At 44.4% G+C, this 15,347-nt stretch overlaps 2 protein-coding genes across 2 annotated transcripts; one reads left to right on the top strand and one right to left on the bottom strand.

The window, feature by feature from the left end:
- Positions 1 to 2,594: 2,594 nt before the first annotated feature.
- Positions 2,595 to 2,850, bottom strand: PtA15_12A381 (uncharacterized protein; the record flags this gene model as incomplete). The annotated part of the gene is made up of 2 exons (XM_053161984.1): positions 2,595 to 2,743; positions 2,820 to 2,850. 2 exons carry the CDS (start codon positions 2,848 to 2,850, stop codon positions 2,595 to 2,597), a joined length of 180 nt encoding a protein of 59 aa, XP_053025947.1.
- Positions 2,851 to 11,009: 8,159 nt separating this feature from the next.
- Positions 11,010 to 12,787, top strand: PtA15_12A380 (uncharacterized protein; the record flags this gene model as incomplete). The annotated part of the gene is made up of 3 exons (XM_053161983.1): positions 11,010 to 11,021; positions 11,422 to 11,782; positions 12,378 to 12,787. The coding sequence occupies 3 exons, from the start codon at positions 11,010 to 11,012 to the stop codon at positions 12,785 to 12,787; spliced, it is 783 nt and encodes a 260-aa protein (XP_053025946.1).
- Between the last annotated feature and the right edge of the window lie 2,560 nt (positions 12,788 to 15,347).

Genomic DNA, 15,347 nt, shown 5'->3' with positions numbered 1-15,347 from the left:
AAAAAAGCCCACCTTTCCCAAGCTGGTTGGTTGACTGGAAACCGGAGGTTCTATTTGAGGCTTGTAAAACAAATCAAACATTTTGCGTGTGAGCCGAATGGCTTTGATGATCCATTCCTTTTCCCAACCTGCAATCTGGAAGTACTTGTCTTTGAACGATGGGTGTAGTAATGATCAAAAGAAATTTAGTCATTTGTTTTTCACCGGAATTGATGGAACAAGAAACATACCCATGGCAATCTGATATAGAGGCAAGCAGTCAGTGAGTGTGTAATACTTGTTGGTGAGACAAAGACCAACTCGGCAGGCATTTTGCAGCACAGGTGGGTATCTGTGGCCTTCTCCTTTGATTGCATTTGAAAGATGCTCGGTGATCTCGTCTATGAAGACGATGACGTGAGTTAAGCGAGCCGATCCAAGAGTAGATACCTGAAGAGTTTGTTCATAGAACAACTCGAGTAGGGAAACCAAGTCCCGTGCCAAATTGATATCAGTCTTGTTGATATGATATTGCCGAGCTAGCCCATATTTTTTGTCCTTCTGCCATTGAATACTGCCACTCAAAAAATTGTCAGTACTTGCTATTAGAGGACAGAATATGTAGGAATGTACACACATGGCTTTCTCACATCAAATGACTCCCTGAAGCTGGACATAAGTGGAGTTCTATTGTGTGGAGACATCTCTCTCGACGTTATGGGGCTTATCACAATTCATTTTGCCGCATATTTCCACAAACTCGGCCTTCACATTTGGTGATTTGAGAAGTTTGCAAGCGATAGCGCGAAACTAGGAGGAAGAAATGTCTCAGTGCTAAAAATTAACCAAGGGGGGCAGGGAGGAATGGAAATACCTTTGCCAAAGTTTGTTTGCATGAAGCTGAGGTGTAAAGATCCTCATCTTCATCCTCATCACTTAGATCCTGGATGTCCTGCATTGATAATTCAGCCTCACAAACCTCATCATCAGCATCATATTGTTCTGAAGTCTTGCTTTTGCCGTCAGCAGTATATTTGTATTCATTGATGTATGTATCTTCATCGTATCTAGGTGGGAATTGAAAAAATAAGAAACTGAGCTACTTGATAAAATGTTTGACCTGCACTTACCTACGGATCAGAATCTCAGGTTCCTCATCTTTGGATTCGGTTTCTTTGGCCAAATCCTCATTGCTTCCGGTGTTCTTCTTCAAATTACAAAATGTTTTCAATATTGAACGTGCGATCAAATTCAGGAGATGTGCATAACACCTGATCCACTGCGAGTCGCCTTTGAATTGGTGCCATTTGAATTTTTTCATCTCGGCCACCATGGACATGTTGTTTGAGGCATTTTCTGTAACAATGCCGCAAATCTGTTAGATGACATGAGAGGTCAGCATCTTAAATGTTCAAGGAGATGTGGAATATACTCGATCAATCCTACTTTATGTTGAACATCAAATTTTTCCACAACCAAACGCAAAGTTTCCCCCAGATACTCGCCAGTGTGACTCTTAGCGAGCTGGACAAAATCGAAAGGCATAGCCTCCAGCTCAATTTTTCCACTGCCGTCCTTGATCAATTGATAAATCACAACACCAAGGATATCATGACCGTTGGGCGACTGCCATGCATCAGCCCCAAGGTACATGGCACCGGTGTGTTTCTATACAAGTACATAAATTAAATATAGTAGCAAGTCAGTATTCAAGAATATTGTAAGAGAAATCAAGAGCAAAAAAAAATGCACCTGTAAAACCTCCCGGTAGTTGTCTTGAATAGCAGTATAGAGCATGTGAATCAATTGGGAAACTACCTTTGCCAAAGGCAAGTGTTTAACAATGATTGGATGAAGGATGCGCTTGTGGGATTTGTCACACAAAGCGGAAAAGGGCCGTGCTGAATCAGCACACCAAATCACGCAGAGTTGGTTTACCTGGACAATCCAAAGTAGATTAGAATGATGATAAAAAATAATCAAAGGGATCAAGGGTGCATTTCACCTCTTTTGGGTCTACATCACCCGTTCCGTTTACACCAAGACTGGCCAGCTTTTGGTTGCTATTGGTCTCACGCTGCTTGTTGATACATCCTGCCACATGTTTCAATAAATTGCCGCAAGAAGAATCACTCATCGGCCAGTGGATTTTTGTGCTGCACCTGATTCAAGTTCAGGAATATTGGTCAGCAAAAATGTTTGGGTGGCTGGGTATTAGGCAGTCTCACATCTTGCATGGATATGCAATCATGCGCCATCCTTTTTTGTCGAGTTGATGTGAGAGTTCTGGTGGGTGATAGCTGGAATAAGCTGCGCTGATGCCATTTGAGGCCATTTTCTGCGCTCAAACTATCACTGCAAAAAAAACTTGGTCAACTGCTTGCAGTTGACATGCAGGATACTCAAGCCAAGCTACCATTGTAACTCCACCTGAATGCACAAGTGCCTTTGTTGGCACAGTCACTGTGCAAGGTGCACAGTGACTGTGCATTGAAGCTTGGGTCAAGTCAAACCTTGGGTAAGGCTGGTGTAACACCACAAGCTTCCTCAGAGTTACCGCATGTCAACTGCTCACAGTTGACACAGTTTTTTTTTGCAGTGTATGAGGGAGGATTTCAGTTTGGAATAGTGAGCGGACGGAACGGATCAGAAACAATCTTACAAAGCACCTCCTTGTTGGTGAGCTCCCAATGGCCAATGGAATTAGGGTTGCTGTTTGGAGTGGCTTGTGACTTGACCGCGGTGGGGTTGATAGAGTCATTGTCTGAGTCAATAACTCTGATTTCTTTGGTGTTTTCTTGAGATTCTGTTGTTGATTTATTCCTAGAATTTGATGACACTTGTGGAGAAGGTGACTTTGAAGGTGAACATCGGCGTGGTCGCTTCCTGGTTTGTTTCATTGTAGTGGTTGGGCGGATAGCAGTGGTGGTGGGCTCAGGCTGGGAGGGCTGGGAGTCAGGTTACCTGGACAGGGCCGGGGGGTTGGTGGTGAGATGTCTCAGGCTCTCAGCGCTTGAAAAAAGCCCTGAGGTGCGCTTTGCCCCGGCGCAGTCCCAAGACCTGCACGGCTCAGGCTGAAAATGGCGGGTACCTGTTTGGTACCCGGGTACCCGGTGATTTTCCAGCCCAAATTGCATACCCGGACCCGTACACGGCACCCGCGGACGGGTACTCAAACCCGCGGACGGGTACTCAAAGGGCAGTGGCGGGTACCCGCCAACGGGTGCGGGTACCGCCAAACGGGTACCCACTGGCAATCTCTATTCTACACCTCTTTATTTTCAACTTCTAACTTAAGTAGAAAGCGGCTTGTCGCTTGCTCTTAGGTAAAATTCTTTCTTGTTTATTTCAGTTTAACAAAATATTGTAATTAGATTAAAACATATATCTAACTACAATATAACTCTTAGTTTCCTGAATTCTTTCATTTCATACAGTCCAGTATCTATCCTCTTTTGTACTAGCTTTATAAAATCTGGTAAAATCTGTTTTGGGATTGGTATTGGCTTCTTTTGCCATGGCTCATGCGCTACAGCTGGAATTTTGTATGGCTTGCCTCATGAATGGTGTAGTAAGCCTTGTTCTTCCTCCACAAACACTACACAGTTCTCCCTCAATACTATTACATTTTTTAACAAGTTCAATTCTTGCTCCCAAAGCCAATCAGGTGGCCCAAAATTCACTTCTCTCAACCTCTCATGTGTGATTCTTTTTGTAGGAACAAACTCAGGAGGATGGGGAGTAAGAGGCGTCTGGTACGGATCTCTTGACAAGGGTAGCCGCTGAAGAGGGGGGTTTATATCTTGTGGCATGGGATGGTTAATTGGTCTAATTTTCTTGTCAACAGCTTTGTACTTTGCTGCTAACACCAAGTTGGCCATTGTGTTGGATGCAGAAATCTTGAATTTTTCAAGTCTATTTAAGACTTGCCGCAGTGTAAGGTCATACAGGACCAATAATGAAAATTCATGACATTTCTAAGCTAATTTGGTTTTTTTTTGTATCCTTGTGTATATATAGATAAATAGTATGCACTTCTTTGGCAGCTGTCAACATCGATCTTTCTTGGTTTTTACCCACTTTTTTTTACAGATAGACACCTGCTACACTCTGTCCAGAGATGCCCCATCAAGACTTGTATTCTTGCTGATGGACCTGCGTCCCTCCTACGGATCTGTGGTTCTCAACTACTATGTAGGGATGTACCCCCTCACTCAAATGTTTTCATCTATCTTTGTTTACCGCAGCTCAACTTAACCTTAAGCTGGGTCTAATGCCGTCTGCCTTGGATCCACCGCTGCAGGAATTGAATTGAGCTGTATTCATTCCCCAAGAAGATTGAGGATCGTTGCTGGTAATGGCCTCTGATGGCGAGTCGAGTACCACCGGCCTCAACTCAATCTCCAGGAATAAAGTGAGTGTGTTTGGTTCCATTCTCCTTATGGATGCCTCCTGCTTGTATATTGCGGTCAAGGTTTATTGATGTTGTTTGCTAGGAAGAATCCCTGGCCGGGCTGGTACCACCGTGGATGGGTACGGACTCCTTTGGGGAGGTTGGTCCACCGTGCCAATTGGACATCCACAACCTCTCCATGGTGCATGGGTCCATACCACAAATAAACAACCGGGCTGGTACCACCATCCACAGTTGGCCTGCTGCTGGACAAAAAAAAAACTATTTCCAGTCCCAGCTACCTCCTTGGCTATAAAAGGTGAGGGTCTTTCTGCTTCCTCTCCCCATTTGTCCCCATATTGCACCATGTCCGGCTTATTTTTCCCTTCTTGCAGTCCTTCAGTCTATTCCATCTTGACTGATTATGAGCTACCCAACTCCTTTGATGAAGATGGGGACTCCTTTACTAGTTGTGTCACTCCAAACTCCTCCTCACTTAAGAGAAGCTATATGTCATATCTTCGATGGGGGGTTCCCTAGTACGCTCAATCCTATTATCTTGATAAGAGCTTCTAAAGGAGAACTCCACCTTGTTGATTAGATCCACTTGTTTTCAGCCCCATTTAATTTTCATGCGCCTTCAGACTTGCAGACATCTGGTCCCGGTTCCCCGCTTGATACTATGTCCAGCCAGGGTATGTTTGAACTGCTGCCTCATCTGTGATGCTGGAAGCATTACCACTGAATTACTTTGTCCTTTTTTACCAAGTCCCCATGCCGGTGATTGGAGATGACCTCTGTGAGGGTATGCATGCCTTCTGCCAATTTAATCCGTCCAAAAACAAGGCTAACAATACTTATGCAGTTTATTCCTTGCTAGGCAAGTCATTTGGCGATTGTCGAAACCGCCTGCTGGTAGCCGCAGCATCGCCGGTTTATCCTCCAATTCCCGAGATTGATGGCCGTCCGTGGTCAGAGCCCAACGAGCAATGTGAAATCAAAGACAGTAAGCCATATCTCATATCTCTAAACCCTCTTCCAATTTTGTTTTTGTGGAAATACTGATATTCGTATTTTACAGCCATAAGTTTTAGACACTTGGCTCTTGGATCTATTGAACCTTCTGCGCCACATGAGTAAACTCTGGCAACCAATCCATCTGTTGTAAGCAACCTGATCAATTGTGAGTTGTTGCCTTCGTCCCACCCCTCACACATTGAGTACTTCTGACTGCTAGCTCCCTCGGATTATGATATCCATAGCAGAACATTGGAACCATCACATCGCAAACTCCTTTCATTCTAACTACGCGGCCGGGTTCCCCAATCAAATGGTTTTGGATGGTACCCAACATCCTCATGACAACGCAGCCCAGTCCAAGTACTCTACTAAAAACATGGGGGATGATGTTTGCTCCTCCTTAACTGCTGGGATGATTGCTGTGGCAAAATCTTCCCCACAAAGCTCGGCAAGCCAGCATGTGATTTGTAAATAGTCTGTTTGCTTTGTTCATCTTCCTAATATGCCCTACTGCCCACTACTTGCTAACCCCTGCCTCTCTTCTGAACATCTAGTAGCTACCTCAATATCCTTGTGGCCAAGCATCAAGGATAACTTGAGTGACTCTACCTACTTACCCCCCAAGCCTGCTGAGAAGCAATTGAGGGCTGCTGCTGAACAGGTAGGCAACCCCACTAGTGCCCCAGCAAATCTTCATTTAAGAGATGCCCGGGGACATTTCATATCTGCTCGCTCTTGTAGTAAGCCTTTCTCCCTTCTTGTCAATGGTCCCTTCAGCACTGTTTTCTAACTATTTGCTTCCTCCGCTTTTTTACGTGGCCCTAGCCAAGCCAATCAATATAGCGCCTCCGGATGCCCCAGCCACTAGTTCTTCTCACCCAACTGCTGTTGAAACAGCCGCTAACACCTTCTTCAACTCAATCTTGGCGTCCCCCAAGTTTAACTTTGGGTTCAGCATGCCCAACCCACTTCAAGCTCACTTGAATTTGAATTTGCAGCCACCAACTCTCCCCGCTTTCATGGCTCTTCCCGTTTCCGGGGGAAACCTCACTCCGGACAATCCTTGCATCCAATTCCACACCGCCTTCCTTCAACTGTCCGAGGTCCTTGATACCTTTATCAAGAGCTCCAACCCTTTGCGTCATGACTGGGGAGAAGTGTGCACCATCAGCAACGCGCTGTTTGCTGCACAAAAATTTTACATTTATTCCTGTCACTTCTAGTAAGTCTGCTCCCCTTTTTTTTTCTTGATCCTATGTACATGTGACTTTAATTGAGTGATTTCTGACCACCCCCTTCCCATTATCAATTCTAATTTAGTAAGTCCTATTTGGACCAAATCTGACGGAACAAAGATGAGGACCAAACAAAAAAATATATAGCTAAAAAAACTCTTATTGCAGCAGTGTCTGCTCTTTTCCTATCTGCTTGCATCTATAAGCTAGAAAAAAATTCCTTGTTTTCTTTTTCCTACTATCTATCTACCCAATGTTGGTACCCAAAAAAGACATAAAAAAGAATTGTGGAAGATTTAGGGCCTGTACCATAGCAAGCGGAAAAACAGTTTTTCCCGGGAAAATTTTTTTTTCTACAAAAAACAGTTTTCCCCAAAAAACATGTACCACAGCACCTGTTTTTTGTGAAATCCAGAAAACAGATTCCCTTGAAAATCACCCATTTTCAAAAACAGGTCCGGACCTGGTTTTTGGATGCTATTTTTCTCTCTGCCGCCGCAAATGCCCAAGTCCATCGATCTCATTGATCCAATTGTCCTAATGGACACCATCCCACCACTCTCATCAACACCCAACCCAACAACAACACCTACTTCAGTGGCTCTTATTGATACGGTTCTCTTTTCCAATTGATCAAAATACAATCCTCTTTCTCGATTGATCAAATATTTGATCATTCAAATTCAAATATCAAGAAGAAAAAAAAGGAGGGCTTACCGGGTAATAGTGAAAAAACCACGCCGGAATTTGACCGCTGTCTGGTGCATGGTGTTGTTGTGGCAAACAATATCTAAGAAGATGAGCACCTGCTCTTCGACCAAGACCAATCTTCCATTTTAAGCAGCCCATTCATCTTCAACTCCTCAACAAGACTGTTGAATGTTGCTTGTTCCATTCGAGTTATTTCACAAAAGAGTTCTGGTCTGACTTTGTCTAGTAGGAACCGAGTGTACCTGGCTTGCCCACCATTGCCGTAGTATGCCTTGTATGTGTTCCAAAGGCTTCCGAGGTATTTGCAAGCAACCCCGGCGGCGGCAAATGACAGTAAGATATTGTTCATCTCCATGAGCGATGTCGCGGCGGCGGCAAGTGTGACAAAGAGGTTGTTGTCCATGGCTGTAATGGTTGGTGGATGTGTTGGGTGTGCTGGATCTTGATGATGTGGATGCGGACCGGTGGTGGTTGATTGTGGAAATTCTGCAGTCTTGGGGATGTTTGTGGTACACGTTTATAACATCCCGTTTTTTCAGATATGTGTTTTTCAAAATAACGGAAAAGCACAAAAAAAAAAAACTATTTTACCTGCACCAAAAAAACAGATTTTGTATGGTACAGGCCCTTATTGTTTCTAACAAAAATATGATCCCACATAAGTGGAAGCATAAATCTTGTGTTTCCTCCATTTCTCCACTCTAGATTTTTTACTAGATACATGAGCCCTATACCATTTCTTACCTCCCCCGGAATAAAGTTTCTGTCTCACTTTGCTACTCACAAAGCCAAATCTGGAAGTCCAAGATCCCTGCTTGACAAATGCTTGTCCCCCTGAGTAATTCGGAAGCTGCAAAAAAACCAGTGAGTCTGTGAAACCACCGGGTAACTCTCTGAGCCACTCCTGTCCCTTTCTCTCTCTTTTGGGTCTATTAGTTTTGTCAAAAACTTTTCTGAACCTGCGGGGTATATAATGTTTGATCCAGTACAATTCCAATCACAGATCTGGATTGACTATAGGTTCTGCTTCTACAAGTTGGGTGTCCACTCTACTCTGGTCCTCTTATGTGAGAATAGCTGCTCCCAACTCATTTTCCCAATCTACTGGTTTGGCAACAAATACTTGCCAAGGGTCCTCCTCTATTAAGGCTGAGTTTGAATCTTTGCTGGCCAAAATTTCCACTTGTGGCAACTCTTCTTCTCCTGAAGTCAGCTCGCCAGTTCCTAGCGTAGATCCCAGTTTCTCCAACTGATCCCATTCAACCACTGGAATATTATTGTCTTCCCTTCCCACTGTTTGATTAGCAAATTTGTTAAAAATATCCCAATCAACTACTTGGAAGGAGCAATTCTGCCTAAATGTTGGAGCTTTTTTGTGCCATCACGGTGTACTGGGCAAACAGATAGGTATGCATACTCTTCTTCCTTCTGAATTGGGAAAGGTTAATACCCCACCCTTCTGATTGCACAACTCTAATCTTATGTTATGATCTGCTAGGAAAGGTCGACCTGAAACTGTATGAACTGAGCCTCTTACTACAAAAAAGTTGGCCAAGTGGACGTAGCTGGGAAGCACTCAAATTGGTATTTTTTCTGCTAGTCCTAAAATTGATGTGAAGTGACCCCCAATCCCTCTGAGACACATAAATATCTCTGTAGTTACTAGTTCCAACTGACTTGCCAGGGTGTCTGGAATGATGTTCATTTCTGCACCTGTATCAAATATGTTGATGGTCATATCCACCATCCCAACAGGACAAGCATAATTGAGATGTGTGTTGTCTTTGTCTTCAGGGTCAACACCAATAGAACAGTTCAATTGCCCATTATTTACTCCTTTCCCTGGTGTTTTAGGGTCTGGTTGGGATTCTTGTAGACCTCTCAAGAAATGCGGGGCAATTTTTACAATTTTCTCTAAGGTGAGAGTGTATGTCTGTTTATAGAACTTGTTGCGGATAGTCTTGTCTAATCTGGGGTTTGATTCTTCCTTACTTGCTGGAGACTCTTCTCTAGTTTTGCTTGCCTTCTTGGAAGCTGGTTTTTTGTGCTGTACACCCTCTTCTTCCACATTTTCTTCCTCTTCCATCCAGGAACCAGGAAAGCTTTTCCTCCTAGTGGGGGCTTTCAATGCTTCCTGATTTGGTGGGGGCGCTTTGCTGGTTGGCTCTTGTGGTTTAGTAGGTAAGGATTGACTAATCACTGGAGTGGTTTTCTCCTGAATTCTTTGAGATTTTATGAGTCCAAACCCTATATTGTTTTGCAACTCTCCTTCATCAATGTTCATTTGAGGTGGAACCCATGATCCCCATTCTTCTAGATCTATGATGGCTGATGTTGATTCCGGAGCCGCAGCAGTGGACTCATTTACCTTACTCTGTTTGTTGTGGAAATTTTTTACCATTTGCCGCACAGAGGAGTCTTTATCTACTACAATAGGCTGTCTATTTGGGTAGTAGTAGACTCCTTGATATATGAACATCCTTCTAGTTTGCATGTCCTGGTTGTAAGATTCACACTCAGATAAGGTGTGTCTCTCTTTACAGTGGTAACATTCTAATGGTGCAAACCGGGGCCTTGTGTCCAAAAAACCTTTTCTTGATTCTGAATATCCAGGTGATGAGGGTCTGCTAAGATGAGGAGGGGAAGCTCTAGTCTGATATTCTAGCGCATTGGTGAGCTTCTTTACTTTCTCCTTCAACTCCTCTGTCTCAGTAGGATCCTGAATGGCAACCTTCTTCTTAGGCCCCTCTTTTGTAGTGGATGCCACCTCGTCATTGTCAAAGTCAATAATGATTAGGGCCATGTCAACATATTTCCTTAACGTGTACAATTCCGGGATGATATTACATCCGTCTCTGGTTTACTTGAGTTCCTTGGCATGAGCTAACTCTTTGGTGACTTCCTTCTTCAGCTCAGAAGAATGAGCCTTCCAAAGAAGATTATGGCTTTCTGGATTCAAGTGACTGTATCCCATTTGAGTAAAATAGTCTGTCATTTCTTCAAGCTCACCAATGAACTTCTTATAATCAATTCCAGTTTTGATACCCTGGCTGTTGCGGGCCTTCTGAACCAACTGTGGTATGGCATCTTCCCTATATTTCCTAAAGTCTATTAAAACCACAGTTTTGTGGAAAAAAAATTCAAGGGTTCCCCCTACAATAGAAAAAAATTACAAAAAAATGACAGGGTTTTCCCCACAAGGTAATAAAGTACAAAAGGATAGAGAGGTTTTGCCCACTAACTAAATACAGGAATTACATATAATGTGACAGGCTAAATTGCATTTAAAATGGGCAAAAATCTCAACCAGAAACGTAGCCCAACACCAGCCAAAGCTGCTGCACCCAGGCCCCCATACTGCTGCCCAACTCACCGGATGGGTCAAACAGTATGTGTTGAAGGCCCCCTGCAGTGCCAATGGCAGAATGCATAATGGGGGGCCAGCTCTTTAACCCCCCAGACTGTGCAAATGCATATGCAGCAGTGGGGAAGCGTGAGACACACCACCAGCTGGAATTACAGCAAAAACTGATGTGCCTGGGGGACAAAAAGACCAGCCAGAGCTCAGCTTATATATGCAAGTCCCACCGGCGGGTCTTGAGCTTTTACAACCCCAAAGCCACGGCAACAACACGACCAACAGTATGTACCATGGCAACAACACCACCGCCATGGAACCACCAGTCCGTACATGCCACGGTGGTTGTTCAAATACACAGATCTTCATAATGATCCCAGTCGTCAACCAATACAGTCTGTTTGGGCCTACTTGTACCCTTCAACATCCTTGTTGGCCTTCTCAAGCCGTACTAAGTCGTAATCCGCTGTTATCGTGGCTGCCTCAGCGGATGTCAGGCGATGATCTCCGATACCCAGCTGATTCAACAAGAGGCTAGGTAGACAATTTTCCTTTGTACTATGAGAGTTGGGGAGACTCATTTGAGGGCTGGAATTTCCACAGATCCGCTGGAGCAGTACTTGTCACCTCCGTGTGACCTTTTCACTTGCCGAGCGCCTCAGCTGAAGAGGAGAGTGTTAACGTACGGGGAAGAGTGGCTGAATCTGGAGCTTGTTCCGAGCCAGTCGAAGACAGTCCCACTGGGCCCGGGTGTTCCCCGCCAGACAGTTTGGCCCTACCAAGCCAACTACAAGCTGGAGAACCATGAGGAGTGGGAGTTGGAAGAGTCGGACTGGGGCCGAATTGCAAACGGGCATGTGGTCGAGTTCTCGGCCTCTGATGATGAAGCACCATTGAGTACACTTGTTGCCTGTCAAAACCAGCCATCCGGCGTCGTTGCTGGTCATCAGCCAAGGGTTGTGATCAGGAGGTTGTTGGTCAGACGAGGGAGTGAGGGTGTCGAGATCAAGCCTGTTGGAGCCCGTTGGTCTCCTTCCTCTCATCATCTTGACGCCAAGAAAATGGTCACCCAGCCGGCCGATGATGGTCGCTGGGTTGAGGTGGAGGTTAGTGATGGCTTGGATGGTTGGGATTGTATTTTTATTTTTGTTGAGAATTGAAATCAAGAAGCCTTTAACACATTGAATGTGGCTGTCCAATCAGGCATGACTGTGACTTGAGCCCGAGTGACTCCGGGGGATGCTGACGTATGGTATGGGTGGTTGTTCAAAAAAAACCTCCGAGGTCCCTTGTATCCAGTCAAATCCCTTGACATAGCCTCAATGCCCTATCACCATAACACTCAATGTTGTTCTGGCCTGTATGCTGCCTGTCTCTCCTCCTCTTTGGCTAGCCATCCCCCATCCCCGCTGACACTTCTTCCCCCTCACTGCCACAAACCACAATCACCCCTACAAAAGCAGAAGTATGAAACTTATCAAAACAATCCGCTCTTCTGTAAGGAACTTGATACCTCCTGGATTGGCCTGCAATGAGCTCCTTGAGACGGGCCGCGGCCCCGGCTGCTGCTGGGGATGGATGCTACAAATTGGCTCCAGGGGGCTCTCAGGCCGGGTCTTCTTGATTTGGCATGGCAAGCGCGGTAGTGTTGAGGGTCCATTTCGATTGATCACTGGAGCAGCACTCAGCACACTCAGCAACACCACCCCAGGCAGCACCAAAGCCCTGCTCCTCCATGCCCTCAGCCGCGACAACCACAGACACGCCCTCGCGCATCTCATCCGTCTTGACCAGCCAACCCACGACTTCTACCCTTGCCTCTTTGCCGTGTGCGGACAAATTGGCCGGGGGATGGGAAACATGCGCAAAGTCGCCGGACTCTCCCCCAGCCCTGATCTACAGACCAGAATCATCAAGGCATACATCAGAAACCTGCTCAGGTGTAACCAGCCCAAACGTGCCTACGCACTCCTTGCCCGCTTTGACTTCGGCCCACACATCGACCTCCTCGCAGAGGCACAGCGCATTGGCGGCAGATTTGCCCCCAAGGCCATCTGGATCAGCCGCCAGCCACTTCCGGGCCAGAAATAGAAGCACCAAGGGTGCACTTGCCAGTCTACTTGCCATATACCTCATCCTCAACTTCCCATGAAATTCCCAAAGTTTTCTCATACCAATCAGATGAACTCCTCTGTTGATGACATCAACAGCATCGGATTGAACTTTCTGTTGCCCTACATGATGTAATCTTTTGAAAACCCATTTTTTCCTGGCTTGATGATCCAAATTGTCTTGAAAATATCAAAGCCTACATGACCTGGGTGAAGTGTACATAAATAATAGTTATTCTGCATATACTGAAAAAGGCTAGCAATATATTCATTTAATTTTTATTTCAGGTTTAATAATCAACATGTCACAGATTATATTGCTTGTGATTATTTCACCAATTGTATTGGTGCCAAAAGGGGCCTAAATCTCAACCTTTTCCCAGAGAAAATTCATTTCTGAGAGGTAGAGCTTTGTTAATTTTTGGGTTGGGTTTATAAATTAGATCTTCTTTGTGCTTTAATCAAACCCCACAATTTTGCTTCATTTTTTGTTGATTGGGCAAACCTGTGATTTTTTTGAAAAATAAAAGGAAGAGGTTCTTGTAAGAGGGAACACTTGATCTTTTTTAGGCCAAATTGGTGATTTCAATAACCTGGGATGTAACATAAACAAAAATCAAACACACCAAGGTTCTTTATCATCTGAAAAAAGAAAAACAGATAATGATTTATCTAGTTGGAGATTGTGGGAGGTTGTCCCCTTGAAATTACAGCGGCGCAGCCGCCTTGGTCTCTAGTATTTCCTAAAAGGAATAGCCCTGCCCTATTTCCTGATCATCTGCTTCTTCAGAAGCTCCCAGTTACCTGTCTTGTGGGGTCCATCTCCTCAAGAGCTTCACTTATCTTCTTATTATTGATGATGAGTGGCAATGGAAATGCAAGGTCAATTGCACCAGTGCCTTGAATTGAAGCAACCTTCTCTACCCTTTATATGAATGTTTCTACTTCTGTGCCATTGAAGTGAAGATTTGTCTTCTTGACGTCTAGTATAACTCCTTTACGCTTGTCTGGAAACATTATTTTGGTATGAGGTTGGGCCTGACTTGACTCGGACAATGGGCCTCTGGCCACAGGTAATGGTCCTGGTGACATCAAAAAGCTCTTGTCCCCTGCACCCAGAGTTGTCTCTGAAATTTGTGTCCTATCCGTGTAAGGTGTTGACTTTGCAAATCTCAGAGAAGTTCTTTGTGCTAGAGCAGGCGTTTCTGAGATTGGTCTCTGTTGGGGTGTGTCTAGCACAGCCTGCATCTCCTGATTTTTGCGCATTTCCCGCATTTCTTGCAGAGAAGCTTGTAACTTAGATATCTCTTGCTCTTTCTCCTGGAGAACTGCTGTAGGATTTGTTGATTCTTCAGCCATTGTGTGGTTTTCTTCTAGCACACTTGCTAGGGTTTTGTGAATATCCTTGTTGATGTATTTGCTTACAAACTCTTGTTCCTGCTCTGAAAAGCCGGGGTTGTGCCAAATCCGCTCCTTGTCCTGGGTTTCTGTCGTGTTGTTATCCACTATTTGTTGATTTCCTGTTCCTGATGATGTTTTGTTGTTGATCTTCTGAATTTTGTAGGCCACTGTTGGGACACCAGATGTGAGAACTCCTTTGGGAAGGGCGGCAGTTCTGTGAGGGGGAGATAACAAATATGATATGGCAGTTAAGTAATATTTATGCTACGGGTGGTTTGAAGGACCTGCCCCTCTATTGTACTACACAAGGATTCTGACAACAAAATTTATTTATTGTTGTGGAAAAAGCTGAATAGAGATCACTATGTGCAGTAGTCTCTATCAGAATTAGATCAAACAATGTAGATGATGTGCAATGACACAAGCTATTTAAGAACCTGATTATGATCACAGGTTTTGGGTGAGTGGATGTTTGAGATCACACTGTTAAAAGAATGAGTGACTGGTTGGTTGGTGGCTGCTATTCACATGCTGAATTCAGATGAGGGGGGAGGAAAGGCTCCTTATATAGTCTATCTACAAGGCGGCCAACTTGTGGTTCTAGCCCTAAGTCTAATTAAATATGCATACAACTTTGGTCAACTAGTGGTTCTAGCCCTAACTCTAATTTAATATGCACAAAAAATATGACTCAGTTGTGGTTGGCTCTAATTTAATATTATATACTACCAATGTACTACTATACTATGGACTTATGTTGGATGAAAACCATTTAACCAAAATAACTTTTGACTGAGTAGAGCTATCCTAGTGATTCAAGTGAGTGACTGGGGGTTAAATGACCTGTAGAATCCAATTATGCAATAACAAATCTTAGAACATATCTCCTTCTCATATATCTAGTCACTGACAGCGTACACATCCTACAAGGGTGCAGACATTTCCCTGGGATAGGTGTATTGGTTACCTCTGCGTGCATAGGCGAGTCTGCTAAGAAACATAAAACCAAACCAACCACCCATACAGGGCTTGCAATGCTATGGCCATACACCAGAAAACCTTTGGTGGCCATATTGCTAACATGGACACTTGTTAGTGACGCGGTAAAATTATGTGGAGATACAAATGAAGTGTTGACT

This window comes from Puccinia triticina, chromosome 12A (genome assembly GCF_026914185.1).
Source record: "Puccinia triticina chromosome 12A, complete sequence".
In the NCBI taxonomy this organism is placed as follows: Eukaryota; Fungi; Basidiomycota; class Pucciniomycetes; order Pucciniales; family Pucciniaceae; genus Puccinia; species Puccinia triticina.
Note: the sequence above shows the minus strand (reverse complement) of the source record. Positions and strands in the feature narration are given on the sequence as shown.